This window comes from Capra hircus, chromosome 15, assembly GCF_001704415.2.
Source record: "Capra hircus breed San Clemente chromosome 15, ASM170441v1, whole genome shotgun sequence".
Taxonomy (NCBI): Eukaryota; Metazoa; Chordata; class Mammalia; order Artiodactyla; family Bovidae; genus Capra; species Capra hircus.
The window spans coordinates 48,540,111-48,555,379 of NC_030822.1; the positions used below are offsets into that span (position 1 = coordinate 48,540,111).

Here is a 15,269-nt window from a genome sequence, read left to right on the forward strand (position 1 = left end):
CAAGGCCTCATCCTCGCTCGTGGCCCAAGTGTCCCCGGTTCTCTCCTACAGGGTCGATCCCACACCGGCCCCCGCGCGGCCGCACGCCCTCTCCTCCCCGCGGCCGCCAACAGAGCGCCCCGCCCCGGGCCGACCCCCGCCGACCCCCGCGGCTGCCGGGCGGGCGCCCCGCGCGCCCGGAGCGCTGGGAGGGAGGGAGCAGCGAGCGAGCGAGCGAGCGAGGGAGGGAGGGGCTGCCGGTGGGAGGCAACCATGTGGTTCCAGCTCACTCTTTTTTTTTTTTTTTTCCCCCTCTCTCTTTCTTCACTCCTTTTTCTTTCCAAACAGGGAAAAGTGTTCCATGAAGCGGTAGCGTTTTTCCGTCTCGTCTTTTCCTCGCTGACCCGGGTCCCCGCTCCCGTCCGGGTGCAAGCTGGTGGGGCGAGCACTGGGAGCCCCTCAGCGCGGGGCGCGGGGACCCCGGAGCCGGGCGCGGGGCGTGGGGCCGTTCCCGCGCCGGCACATGGCTGCAGCCGCCCCGCGCGCACCCCGAGTCGCCGCGCCCAGCTCGCCAGAGGTCCGTCGGCTGCTCTGTGCTGCGCCCCGCCGCCACCGGAGCCAGGCAGCTGCTGAGCGGGGAGGAGCCCGCGCCCGGGCATCGGGATGACCCTCCTTGTCCTGCTGGGGCTAGGTGAGTGCCTGGGGAGGACGGGAGGGCGAGTGGCCCCGGGGAACACACTGTCCCGCACCCAGGCGGCGACGCGGGCTCCGAACGTTCGTCCCCGCGGCCCCAGAGTGAGCCTGCCTCCGTCTGCCTGCCTCCCGGGCCACTCCGAGCACATCTGGCAGCGGAGGGCCGCCCGGTCCGCCATCGAACATCTGGGCCTGGAGCGTGCTTTGGGGTGGAGGGTTTCCCGGTGGAGCTGGGCCGCCAACCGCTCGGTGTGGAGGGTCCTTTGGCGGGCGGTATTTAGTTTCAGGGGTATCTGGGGAAAGTGGAGAATTAGGGGAAGGAAGGTTTATTCAGGAATGTTTTGTGCCAGGTTCCTGAGGGTGGGGGGAGCTTTTTCGTTTCAAGCAGGCGCCTGGAGGGCGCAGATTAGAAACAGATGTGTTGGAGGGTAGACGAAAAGGGCGTAGGGGAGGAGGTGGGGAGAGGATAGCCGGAGAGGGGAAAGGGCCGAGCACCAGGAGGATCAGGAAGGTGCGGAGAACCTGGGAAGAAGAGAGGGGTAGGGAAAGGGCTGGGAGCAGGAGAAAAAAGGAGGATAGTGCGGCAGAACAAGACAGGGAGGCCGAGCAAGAAGAATGGAGCACAGGAGGGTAGAGAGGGAAGCAGAGAAGTGCTGCCTGCGTGCCCCTTTCAGGTGTCACCCAGGCAGGACCCCTGAGGCCTGGGAGGCCCTAAGGCACAGACTCACCCCGGGCAGGAAGCAGGAGGGTCTGCAGGACAGTGCCCATCAAGGATGTATGGGCAAGAGTTGACAGTGTGCCCATCAAGGATGTATGGGTAAGAGCTGACAATGGGATGCACTGGGTCAGGGAAAGTGGCTGGGGAGCTGAAGAAAAGTCACCACAGGCACCAGGAAGAGTGGGCTACAGCTGACCCAGGAGCAAAAGTGAGCCAGAGATCAAAGAGCCAGCAGGTGTGGAGCATGGGTGCTGCCCTGGACACTAGGCCAGGGGAGAACGCCCCCCGGTTTTGAACTGACCACCTGGTTGACCTCGGACCGCGTACCCACTACCCAGGCCTTAGATTCCCTTAGCTCCAAAACAAGCAAACCAGACAGTTCCTAAGTCCCTTCTGTCTCTGACAGCCTTAAACACCAGGAGTTTGCTTGGGGCCTAATGGATAGAAAACCTCCCCAAACCAAAGTGAAGAGGCACTAACCTCTGAAATAGATGTCTAAGGCTCTCTCTTTCTGAAACCTTACAAACTGGCTAGGCCAGCCTCAGGCCAACAATAACCTATCACCCAGGTAAAGAGAATAAAAGAGGTGGATCAACCTGAACTATTGCTCAAGTAGGGCATGTAAGGAGCCATGATTTTTCTCATCTCTTAAAGACCAGCCAAGTATTGCAATATCATTCCTGGGCACAGCTGGCATGTCTGGATGGCACCTTCGTCACCTTTAATGGCCTCTACCCCTAAGCCACCAATCACCAGCAGTCACTAGGCCCAAACGTCAGAGCAGTCTTATTCAAAACAGCTGAAATTCACTGAGTACTCATTATGCTGAACATGTTACATGGGCCATCTTGTTAACTTATTTATTCTTCACACCAACCTTATTGGCCACCCACTATTATGATCCCCATTTTAAAGATGAAGAAAACAAGATGTAAAGAGGTCAAATATAATAACACTCAAAGCTGTAAGCTCCTGATTAGCAGAGACGGGATTTGAACGTAGGTTGTTTGCTCACTAACCTGCCATGAATACAGCCTTCCAGCTCCACAGAAGGACTCTTAAAGATGTTTTCTTCAGTGAGATCCTGTTCAGCCCTTTTCATGGAGCAGGATATGTCAGTGTGATCCTGCCCATGGGAGGAGCCTGGGGAAGGGAAATAAAACAAGGATATTTGAGCCCCTGCTCTACTCCAGCCTGCTTTGGGCACAGTTTCTGATGGAAAGTGACTTTGGCTCACATGGTCAGTTGAAATCAGCTGGCTTTGATGATGGTCTGCCTCTTGGTATCATGAGAAGGAGAAGACAGACTTAAGTCATGGATCAAAAGATAATGTTGATTCCCTGGCCCTTTTTTATTGAGTGCCTACTGTGTGTAATCATTCCTCTGGTGAGAATATCATCTGTTGGGTTGATGCTCTTTCTCATAGAAGTTGTCTCTCTTCATGATGTCTTTTCTTGGGAGGATGGGGGTTCGGTCTTTATATACCAAAGGCCATGTAGAAGAGAGCAAGTGGGCTGCTGACTTAGAATTGTGCATAACCGGATGATCATCTACTGGTCACCTGAGAGGATGATCACCTACTATTGAGCTTTTGCCATATCTACGCCTTTGTCAGAAGTGCACAGACTCATGACATCCCAGATCTCAAAATTTTATTCAAGTATGAAGTCACAGAAGGACAGCCTAGAGGGGTGGTATGGTGGGGGGTGGTGGGAGGGAGGCTCAAGAGGGAGGGGACGTATGTATACTTATGGCTGATTCATGTCGGCAGAAATCAACACAACATTGCAAAGCTGAGGGATGTCTGGGTGGGCGCTCGAGCAAAAAACAGAAGGAAAGCCCTCAGAGTTGACTGAATCCTAAAATCATCTCTGGTCCCTGAAAGGAGCAGTTCCGGGGTGGCTTCTGGCCACTGCTAGTGTGACTTCTGGCCTCTTTTCCGGAGAAAGTTCAGTATTGAAGGGGAGTCCGAAGGGCTAAGCATTCATAATCTGAACTAGCATGGACCTAATGACTCCTTCCTTTCTAGACCCACCAGTGAGTGAAATCAAATGTCCCACCTCTCTGATGTGAATGAGCAAGAAGTGCTCTGATCTCCATGGAGGAGAAAGAGGGGGGACTTTGTGGGCTGTCCCAGCCCCTCCTCTGCCCACCACCCTTCCCTCTCCCCTGTTGCTCATCTCATTATCCCATCTGAACTTCTTCCTAGACTTCTGTAATAGCAGCCACATGGCCTCCTGCTTGAGCTCTCTCTTCTTCATCCTACACACTGCTACCCCAGTAATCTCATGAAACAGCTGTTATAAGGCAAAGAATTTGGATTAGGAATCTGGCAAGCTTTCTGGGTTCTTGTTCTGACTCCCTTGACTGTAGAATGAGGGTGGGGGGATTTTAAATTCAAAATTTCTCTGATTCCTTGATCTCATACTGCTCTTCCATAAACCTGGAGTAGTCTCCAGGTTGCCTGTAATGTCAAGTACAAATGTTAAAGATATTACACAGTATCATTCACAACTCACTCCCCCTCCACCACACACACACCTAACTCTTCAATAAGCCTGGAATACTTCCTATATTCACATTATGCCACATGCTTCTTTCTGGTTCTCTGCTTTTGTTTATAATTCCTCCACCAAAAATGCCCTCTTACTCTCCACCCCTACAGATTGTTGACTTCAGATCAAAATCCTGTTCACCATTTAAGTCTCACCTCAAATGCCACTTCCTCCATATACCCATCCATGATTTTGCCAACAGAATATACTTTCTTTCCTTCCTTGAATCTCAACAGCCTTTCTGTTGTGCTGCTTTGTATTATAGTGACCTGAATGCTTAGAGTGTAAGCTCCATGCCTCATTCATCTGGGTATCACTTTCAGTACCTTGCATAAACTGAAAGAGTGGGAACTACCTGTTAGAATGGTTGGATTTTTGAAACATTTGAAACACTTAGGATCAAGAGAAGTGAAAGCTTTGGAATATGATTACTCTTTGTGGAACAACACAACTGTGAGGAGCCTAGTTTTAACTGTTTGCTTTTGTGCTTCCTTGTCCATTAATGCAAATACAACCTGTACTGTTTTGTTTTAATTATGTACAAAAATTATACATAGAACATTACATGGACAGGGACCAGACGATACATCTGTTATACAAATTGGTTGTAGCGATAGTACCAGATTTTTTTAATAGACTTAAAATTTTTTTTTCTCCTACTACTCATTAACTAATTAATTTTTGGCTGCACTGGGTCTTTGTTACTGTGAGTAGCCTTCCTCTAGTTGTGGTGCTTGGACTTCTCTTTTCAGTGGCTTCTCTTGTTGTGGAACACGGGCTGTAGAGCACTCGGGCTCAGTAGCTGTGGCTCATGGGCTTAATTGCCCCGCAGCATGTAGAATCATTAGAGCAGGGATCATACCCGTGTCCCCTGGATTGGCAGGTGGATTCTTAACCACTGGACCACCACAGAAATCCTGTTAGCACCAGATTAACAATAGACTTCATTGAAACTTTTGCCAGGATGGGGAAGGAGCTTTGCTTCTGAGAAAATGAGTTTGAGGAATGCTTGAACAGCCTGCTGGCCCATGGCTTGATGATCGGTCTCAGTAGGCTTCCATGTCCTTCCCTCATCTTCCCACATTAATGGTGATGGCCATAATAAAGATATGGTCCCCGTAGGCTCATATCTTGTCTCATTCAATTTTTGTCTTGTGCTCAACTGGGCAAAGTATGCATGAGTATATTTCATAAATATAACTAATGATGAATTAGACAGACATTTTTAAAAGGTAGAGTCAAAGATTATCAGACATGGGGAAAAGATAAGACACTATCTAAATCAGTACAGTGGTTCTTAAAATTTTGAATTCCAGGCCCCTCTGAGAATCCAATGAAAACCCTGAATCCACTTCTTAGAAAAAGACATTCACACATCAAATTTTCCTGCAACTTCTAGGGTTTCAGTGACCTCCTAATATCATTCCTTGGAACCCAACTAAATCCTTGATCTAAACCCACCCCTTCTTTTGTGATGAAGAAAGAATCAAAGTTCAGAGAGATATGGCTAAACTTAAACAAATAGCTTAATGGAAGGGCCAAGACAAGACCCCCTAACTCCATAATCTATCCTAGCACACATTCTCGAGGTAGAAAATCTCTCTCTCCACTTTAGCTCATTAGTTGAGATCCAAGATCACAGTTGCTCCTCAGATGCTCCATTTAAATGAGCTAAGCGCTGAATAATTGCCATTTGGTTTTTATGTTGAGAAATTGCCTGAAGAATAGGGCAGATGTCATAGCATTTCAATTTAACCATCTTAACTGGAAATCTTGGAAACTTCTGCAGTGCCTTATATAATGTCTGGTGTATTTGGGGGAAGAGGGATTATACCTGAAGGCCTAAAGATGTAGGTGTGCCTTCAAGGAACCAAGCAGGAAATCAACAGCTCTAGCTGCAGCTTCATGGTTTCGCTGGGTTATGCTGGGCAAGTCATTACCATTCTGAGCCTCAGTTTGTTTCCCTGTGAAATGAGGTTACTAGACTCAGGTTATCTCTAAGTTTCCTTATACCACTAACATTCTCTGGTTTGTTTTATAATTCTGAGAATTTGTCAGCTGGTCCAGACATGGCTGTGGTCAGAACACATGGGTGTTAGCTACCATGATTGTTTGATTTCTTTTTTTTTTCAGGCATTGCCCACTCATGGGAATCGGTAGCATATGATTATGAATCCAGAAGGGCTGGCTGCCTGATGTGAACAGAGCAGTTGTAACTCCACCCTGGGTCTGCCCTGGGGCGCTGTTAGCCAGGCAACATCATTCAAGGTCAGGGTAGATGGCCACAGACCTCAGCCCTGGAAGTCTAGTACCTGAAATACTCATCAAAGGGCCTCGTCCTGAGCAGAGTTACCTATAAAACAACCCAAAGTGTGGACACCCAGGGTAGACTTCTGAGTAGCAGGTCTGTTTATGGAACTGTTTACAGGGATTAAGCATTTCCTTCAGTTTTTAAAATTGAGGCATAATTTACATATGATAAAGTATGCCCACTAAGTATGTAGCTTAATGGTTTCCCTGCGTGGATTTGAACTTGTGGTTGGGTTTTTTTTTTTTTTTTAATTTTAAAATCTTTAATTCTTACATGTGTTCCCAAACATGAACCCCCCTCCCACCTCCCTCCCCATAACATCTCTGTGGGTCATCCCCATGCACCAGCCCCAAGCATGCTGTATCCTGCGTCAGACATAGACTGGCGATTCAATTCTTACATGATTGTGGTTGGGTTTTGAAATATGAATTGTATATTTTTAGCTCCCTCATAGTACCTGAGAGAGGACTATGTGGGTGGGATTGTTATGACAGCAGAATTTATTGCTAACATTTGTACAAAGTTCCACCGTTTACATACCTTATCTCATTCTCAAATCACTTGTTGAGGGTAAATGTCATCATTATGCCACTTCACAAATAAATAAACTAAGGTCTAGAGAAATAAAGTGAGTTTCTCAAGATTACCGTCTTAGTAAACAGTTGAGCCAAGACACCAAGCAAGCATTTTAGATCCCAACAACAATTTGCTTTCCAATTTTCAGGAGGCACATAGTTATTCTGAAGTCAAGGCTTCTGTGTTACCAAGAAGAGAGGGTCAGGTTGAAGTAAGGCTTCATTGAAAGAATTCTAAACCATAAATCCCACAGTGGAAAGTTCAGTTAGAACATTATCACCCCCTACCCTGTACTCCCTTCAGATGGTTAAGAAATGTTTGGGTTAATGTTTATTGTTTATGATCCAGAATTACTGCATATGACATACAAAGATTACGTTTGCCGATGAATGCAGTTACATACGCTAATGAATCAGAAGACTCTCCTAGTCCTCAAGGTCATTGTTGTGGAGACCTTACTGTGCTTTTGAGAAGGATGCATGAGCTCAAGCTCCTTGTTGGTGCTTTGACTGGGTGCTGATGGTGTGCGTTTGGCTATGACTTGCCCTATATATTGCCTTTTCTAGTTAAATTCCTCTTTTGAGCAGTTTTGACTTTGTTTCCCTTCCCCAAAGAAGAATGCAGACTGTACCAAAAAGTAAAGAAAAAAAAAATTCTGGTTATCTGAGCTTCTTAACTGTCTAGATTCTGGGAAAATAAAAGTTTGTTTCCTTTGGCACTGAATAGACCAGAATGGGGAAGAAGGCTGAAATCAAACAGTCTTGATTTTGCTAGTGACAGTGGTGTGGAGCCCCAGCCAGAGTCTGCTGGTGATAAGACTGAGGTCTGCTTTGTCTTTGCGGAAGGCAGGGGAGAAGCCACTGCCTTTGTGACCACACTGAGATGGGAACATGGGCAGCCGTCGTCAGACTCCGGTGTGGAATATGGGAGCTTTTTCTGAAGCCAGGCAGCAAGGGGATCTGAAGAGTTCAGGCCATTACAACAGGAGAGATGAAAGAGGTGCAGGCGGAAGAAGAAGGCATAGAAAAAGCAAGAGCAGAGGATGCCAAAGCTAAAAGCTAGCCTTTCTGGCTTTATAGAGCAGCTTCTCTGAGCTCTTTCTATCGCACAGAGGAAAGGTGGCCACAACTTTGGGGAGCTTTCAGGAGCTCTTATGTGTATCCCATAACATTTTTGACTTCATTCTCACACCCACATTCACAAAACAATTAGAGAAGGCAGGGCAGGGTGCTCCTTCTACAGTTTAGGCTCTGTGCTAGACTCCCAGGCGCCAGTGATACAAAATGCAGCATCTAAGAAGTCAGCCCAGTGGGGCAACACAGTCATAAACAAGACTGTCATTGAGGGCTGGCATAAACAAGTGCTGTCATTGAGGAAAGTACCAGGGTTTCTAGGTGTCCCAGGGAGGAAGCAACTCCAGCCTGTGCTGTCTTATGAGATGGGCTGTATGTTCCTACGTGGATCTTCAGGCTGGTGGCTGGTGTTCATCGGTCGCCAGCAGCACTTGCACATTTGTGGGGCTGGTGCTAAATAGACAGCTGGTGAGTTGATGGATCACCCCCATCGCCATCAGAAGGGATGGATTCAGCGGTGTGTGTCCTTGGCATTCAGCCCGGTGCTTCCTGGAGGGATTGGATCTCCCAAAGTCCTCACCTATTGAAAGTTATGGGTCATTCTCCATCACAGCCTGCCGGTTCCATAGCTGCCTCTGGTTCCCTGTCCCTCATGAGAAGTTGAAAAGAAAAAGAGAGAGAAATACATCGGTGAATTTGGATCTCTTAGTTAAGAATGATAGTCTGTTCGCCTGAGGTTTTAATAGCATTTGTCCGCATGGAAAGCGAATAGGATCAAGTCAAGAAGGAATTTTTTGTTCCAGAAGAAATCCATTTGTATTGAACGGTCTAAGCCCCTGACATATCCTTACTTTTCTTGTTGGGGTGTTGGGGGTGAGGGGGTGTCAAGTCCTGGAGAGGGAGATTGCTTTGTGAATTCATTGTTTAAATTTAGGCTTGCGTTTGTGGGGGTCATTCCAACTCGGAGCAATAAGCCTTCCAACCCAGCTTCTGTCACTTCTCATTACTTCCAGTGACAGTTCCAATTATTTCCAATCACTCTTCAAGGGAAGAGTTGGGGCAGGCACAGGGATGGCCATGTGGACCAGCAGGGTAGCCGCCTCTGAGCACCCGGCCCCGGGGTCCTGGCTGGGCCTCGCTATGACCATGTAACCTTGGGCATTACCCCTTCCTGACCTTGGTTTTCTCACCAGTGATCACATCTAATAATGCCTAGGTCTGTTGTGAGAATTAAATGAGTCAGTGTATACAAAAAATTTATCATCCTGCTCAGTACATAATAAGCTAATAAATGACTGTCCCTGCTGGGAGAGGCTCAGCCCAGGGGGATTGGAGGGTTTGCTTGAAATCAGCCAACACCAGGCCAGTAGGCCAGCCTCCAGGGCTCTGACCACTGCTGCCCCTCCATCAGGCAGATGAGTCCTCAGCTGTCCTCTGGGGAATGTCACCCTGCCCCATGACCCCAGGAGGTGCATAGACTCTGTCTGCCCCGCAGTTTCTGTAACTGCTCTGGGAGAGTAATTTTTTATGTTACTTAGTCCTGGGCAAGAAACGCCCACTCTGCTTACTGTCCACTGAAGCCAGATCACAGGGGGCTGGCCCTGCCCTGCCTGACACAAGCTCCCCGAGGCCCATGCCCACTTGAGCTGTCCAGCCTGGGCAAACACAAGCTGGTTCATTTCTGCTTTCACTCTCAGGCAGTGTTTTATTGAGCACCTGCTATGTAGTAGGCATCATGCTAGGGACTTTCATACAGTAAATTTATGGTAACCTCATCGCAACACTTGAGGCCGGTATTATCATCATCCCTGTTTGGGTCAGAAGAGAGTGACTTAGGCTGCAAAGCTGTGCAGACTGGATCTGAGTTTGCCTCCTGCTTCGGCACTGACCTGGGGAAGATGGGAGGGGAAGGACAGATGGATGACACACCTGTGGGGACACACAGATGGGAGCCCACTCAGGGACCGAGTGGCCACCACCTGGTCCTTGAGAATCTGGCCTGAGAAGCAGCTGCAGGGCCCCGCATCCTCCACTTTCGTCCTGACCAAAATTAGATCCAGTGAGCTCAACACCCACACTCCACATGTTGAATTGTATTTCCTGTTTAAATTTGGGAGGAAAGGAAAACCTCAAGGTGGGAAGGAAAATATCTTGTTTTTTTCCACTGACCTGAACAGCAAAGAGAGCAAAGAGTGTGATTCCCTCCCCTTCAAGAGGGCTAAACTGGGTGTCCCAGATTTCCACAGACCTAGAATTCCCACTCAGAATGGATTCCTGGACCAGGTGGGTAGAGAGGCTGGGTGTCCAGCAGAGGCTTGATCTCCATCTGCTTTACTTGGCTGGAGGTCCGTCCCCCAGCCCTTCAGCCAATGGCAAAGTATGGGCTCCCGCCTCTTGGCCTGTCACCCTCAAAGGAGGAGAGCTAGAAACGGGACCCCCTCTTCACAGCCTCCGTCTCTGCTCCACCACCTCTTTCTCCCTGTTCCTGGAGTCCTGCAGCTTCCCAAGCCCCGAGGGATCCAGATGACCATCCTTCACACGCCTGCCACCTGAGCCCGACCTTCCCCTCACTGCCCTTCCTGCTCTGGACCCAGTGTGGGTGCTGTCGGGACTGGCAGGTAATGAGAGGGAGACAGAGATGGAGAGAGATAAAGAAGAGAGGGAGACAGAAAAACAGAGAAAGGCCAGAAAGACAAAGAAAGAAACGAGAGACAGAAAAAAAAGAGACAGAAGGACAAAGACACAGAGACAGAGACACACACAGAGACAGAGACACACAGAGAGAGAGACTTGCACACACACACACACACACACACACACACACACACACGAAGAGTAGCCGTGTCCTCTGTAAAGCTCATCTTTCCTGTGTCACCTGTCATATGGAGTCAAAGGTCCTCTTCCTTTTCCTCCCTTCTCGTCTGTCCTGGTGGATTCACCCTGCATATCACTAACTCCACTGGGGTATCTGAGGTAGGGCGAGCAGAGGAAACACAAGTCAGTGATTATAGAATGTGTTGGTGGGATTTAAAAAAACATTATTTCCAGGCTTAGGGCTTATGTGTATGTTAGCCCATATAATCTTCCTGACAGCTTTGTGAGACAGGTATTGTCAGTCTCCATTTAATCAAAAAGGATCAGAGAGGTTAAGATATTTTCATGATGTTACATAGCTAATTACTAGCAGAATCAAAAGGAGAAGGCAGGTCCTCCAACTCCCAAATGATTGCTCATCTCCCTCCTGCATGGGACCATGAGAACTCCTATCCATGGAGGCAACACCCCCCAGCACTGAGCAGGGCCCCTCACACGTTCCCACCTCTGGTGTCTCATTGCCAGCTCGTGGAGCAGGAAGTGAACGGGCTTCCTTTGAAAGATTGTTGCCCGTTGTGACTGCTCTCTACCCTGGGAAGACTTGAGGTTTGTCTAATAGGTACAGTGACCAACTGTCCTGATTTGCCCAGGACTAGAGGGTGGTTCTTAGAATTTGGAATACAGGATTTTCAGTGCTAAAATCAGGACAATCCTGAAAAAAAAAAAAAAAAAAATTTGGTTGGTTACCCAAGCTGTAGACTGTCACCATTTCAGGTGTGATCCTCAGACAAGCAGCAGGGGTCGCACAGGGGGCTTGCTGGAAGTGTAGCATCTCAGGTCCCGCCTGCAGCCACTGAACCAGAATCTTCAAGGTTCCCATAGAACATCAGAAACATCTGAGACGCTCCAGAGTGGGACATCAGGCACCTTTGGCACGAACTGGGGAATGGAAGATACACATCTTAGTTCCCTGGTCTGACACCATCACCTGCTGTAACCTCAGCTGATGCCCATTGACACATAAGATGTAGGTTTAAAGGCTGAGGGGAAAAGCATTCAAGGTCCCAAATTTGACCCCATGGGAGTGAGAGGCTGGAGGGTGTCTTGGTGCTGTGTGGGTGGGCGTGAGTCTTGGTTAAGGTTTTCCATCTGTCCTTGGAATGATGATTATATAAAGGTTCTGAAGTTTCCCGGATCTCCTTCCCTTTTATTGGAGTGAGGCGGGAGCAGGCTGACAGCAAATTACCCACAGTGTGCGCGGGGCCACGCCCCGGGCCCTGGGGACTCGGAAAGTGAGAAGACAGAGCGTCTAATAGACCCATTATTGTCAAGGAGTAGACTTCCATGATTAGTAGTTGAAGGAACAATGCAAAACTGTGCAAGCAGTGCCCCTCAACTACAGGATTTCCTGTCTGATGCCTGCCTGCTTCTTGCTGCAGGAACCTGACCCAGCTTTGCAAGCAAGCTGGTGGTGGTTACCCAGCCCTTCATGGCAAGCGCTTCACTGGGATGTAAAAAGGAGTCATCGTGAACCTGTGTTCAATGAGGAGGTGGCTGGCCAACTCCTCCATGCTTCACCAGCTCCTGGAGGTCTGGGCTTATCTCAGAGTGAACCTGGGTCAAAGCAGGTGTTCTGTCCTCGGAGTGATGGTGGCGTATCATCTTCTGTTAGTCTTTTTGCTTTTAGACCTGACTGTCGCTTGTGAAAATCACAGGCACAAGGCAAGGTAGGAAAAGACACTTGCGTGTCTAGGGTGGCGGGGCAGCCTCAAAGTAAAAGAAGCATAACCCACATTTGTCTACTTTCTCTCTGCTCCAAGTCACATGCCCAGCAGGGACTCTGAAATAAGAGCAGCCCAAAGGAGCGGGTGACAGGCAGGCCTGGAGATGGATGTGTTCATCCCCTTAGAGCTGCTTCAGACAAAGCTGATTTCTGTTGTGATTTTAAATTAAAAAAAAAGTTTTTCTTGGTTATGCTAGGTCTTCATTGCTGCATGCAGGCTTTCTCTAGTTGTGGTGAGCAGGGGGCGACTCTAGTTGTGGTTCGAGGGCTTCTCATTGCAGTGGCTTCTTACTGCAGAGCATGGACTCTAGAGCATGGACTCAGAAGTTGTGACCCATGGGCTTAGTTGCTTCATGGCATCTGAAATCTTCCTGGACCAGGGATAGAATCCGCGTCCTGTGCACTGGCAGGCGGATTCTAAACCGCTGGACCACCAAGGGGGTCCCTCTACTGTGGTTTTAATCCCACCCTGACACTGAGAATTCAAACCATCACTTTTCTTGTAATAGGGAGAGATGTCTCTGACCTAGGGTGGTTTTGTAACTAGTTTTGTCTGTGTGTGTTGTTTTCCCTGGGATCTCCAAGAGCTTGACTGTGGGTGGATTTTATCAGAGGATTCACATTTCCATTATGAAGCAACTCCTGTGTCCTGGGTTACTTGCTCATCAGAGTTCCAGTCGGGGACCAGACTGACAGAGGGAAAAGGAAATGGTGAGAAAGGTCAGACAGGATGTGGTTAAAGGCCAAAATGCTTGGCAGAGACAGGAAGCGAAATGTGGGTTTTGGAAAAGGAGAGTCATTAAGGTGTAAGCTCTTTCTTCAGCTAACGGTGGAGCAAGAGCATGTGTCATGTGAGGTGAGGACGTTGCGTCAGAGGGTGGGTGAGAAGGCAGGAGGAGACGCACAGCTGGGGCGTGCAGGGGGCGGCGGGGACATATGGGGAAGTGTGTGAATACTCAGCCTCATTCTGGAAATAACACATACTCGGAGCTTTCAGGCCAGTTTGGGGACCTGCCCCAGGCAGTGTGGAGAAGCACCCTGGGCATCTATCTCACTCTCTGGGTCTCAGTTGTTACTCTGCACAAGCTGAGGTTGGAGGGGAGAAGTTCCAGGTCCTTCCAGCTCTGCAGCAGGCGGGCTCTGCAGGGTTCCTTAGTGGGAGACTGCAGACCCCAGTGATCCCTTGCCGCCCTTCCCAGGCAGACAGTGTGAGCTAATGCCTTACCTGTGCCAACACCCCCACCCGCCCAGGTCTCCCTGCTCCCCGAGGCCCCAGCTCTGCCCCCAGTGCTTTCCCTGGCACAAGAATAGACCCACACAGTCTGCCCTGAAGATGCCGAAGCTGCTTCAGTCCCAGGACCTTTGCACATGTCTCTCCCTCACCTGGTGCACTCTTTCCCTGGTCTTTAAGGCTCCTCTCACCTTACAATTTTCACTAACAAACATTACCTCCATAAGACTCTTCCTGAGCTCCACCCAGCCTCAGTCTGGTCACATCACATTCAGTTCAGTTCAGTCACTCAGTCATGTCCGACTCTGTGACCCCATGAATCGCAGCATGCCAGGTCCCCCTGTTCATCACCAACTCCCGGAGTTCACCCAAACTCATGTGCATCGAGTCGGTGATGCCATCTAGCCATCTCATCCTCTGTAGTCCCCTTCTCCTCCTGTCCCCACTCCCTCCCAGCATCAGGGTCTTTTCCAATGAGTCAACACTTAGCATGAGGTGACCAAAGTACTGGAGTTTCAGCCTCAGCATCAGTCCTTCCAATGAACACCCAGGACTGATCTCCTTTTGGATGGACTGGTTGGATCTCCTTGCTGTCCATGGGACTCTCAAGAGTCTTCTACAACACCACAGTGCAAAAGCATCAATTCTTTGGCCTCAGCTTTCTTCACAGTCCAACTCTCACATCCATACATGACCACTGGAAAAACCATAGCCTTGACTAGACGGATCTTTGTTGGCAAAGTAATGTCTCTGCTTTTGAATATGCTATCTAGGTTAGTCATAACTTTTCTTCCAAGGAGTAAGCGTCTTTTAATTTCATGGCTGCAGTCACCATCTGCAGTGATTTTGGAGCCCAGAAAAATAAAGTTTGACACTTTTCCCACTGTTTCCCCATCTATTTGCCATGAAGTGATGGGACCAGATGCCATGATCTTCGTTTTCTGAATGTTGAGCTTTAGGCCAACTTTTTCACTCTCCTCTTTCACTTTCATCAAGAGGCTTTTTAGTTCTTCTTCCGTTTCTGACATAAGGGTGGTATCATCTGCATATCTGAGGTTATTGATATTTCTCCCGGCAATCTTGATTCCAGCTTGTGCTTCTTCCAGCCCAGTATTTCTCACAATGTACTCTGCATATAAGTTAAATAAGCAGGGTGACAATATACAGCCTTGACATACTCCTTTGCTATATTTTCTTCCTAACATTTACCACATCTGAAGTCTTCCTTTTACTGCTGTTCAACCCCTTGTCTCTTGTCTGTTTCCACAAGAGTCTTGGACTTTGTATACCAACTTCTGGATCCCCACAGTTCATCTACACAGAAGTAGATGCTCAGGAAAGAGATGAATAAACACGCCTGCTTTTTACCCTCTATGGCATGCATAGCGACTGAGACATTTTATAAATGAAAAAACATATGTAACGAGCCCTTGTCTGTACAGAGCTCTTTGTATATATTATTTCATTAATCATTTAATCCTCATGACAACTCTACTATGTAGATACTATTAGGATCCCTTTTACAGAGGAGGGCAT

General features: G+C 48.5%; 1 protein-coding gene across 2 annotated transcripts in view; it reads left to right on the forward strand.

The window, feature by feature from the left end:
• CLMP (CXADR like membrane protein) overlaps window positions 298-15,269 on the forward strand; it is a 105,389-nt gene continuing 90,417 nt past the window's right edge. The window contains exon 1 of one of the 2 annotated variants that reach the window (XM_018059635.1): window positions 298-670. Coding sequence is in view for 1 of the 2 variants with exons in the window: in XM_018059636.1 (XP_017915125.1) it covers window positions 643-670 (28 nt within the window). In the remaining variant the exon portion in view is untranslated. The remainder of the gene's footprint in view (window positions 671-15,269) is intronic. The other variant, XM_018059636.1, reaches the window with a different exon arrangement.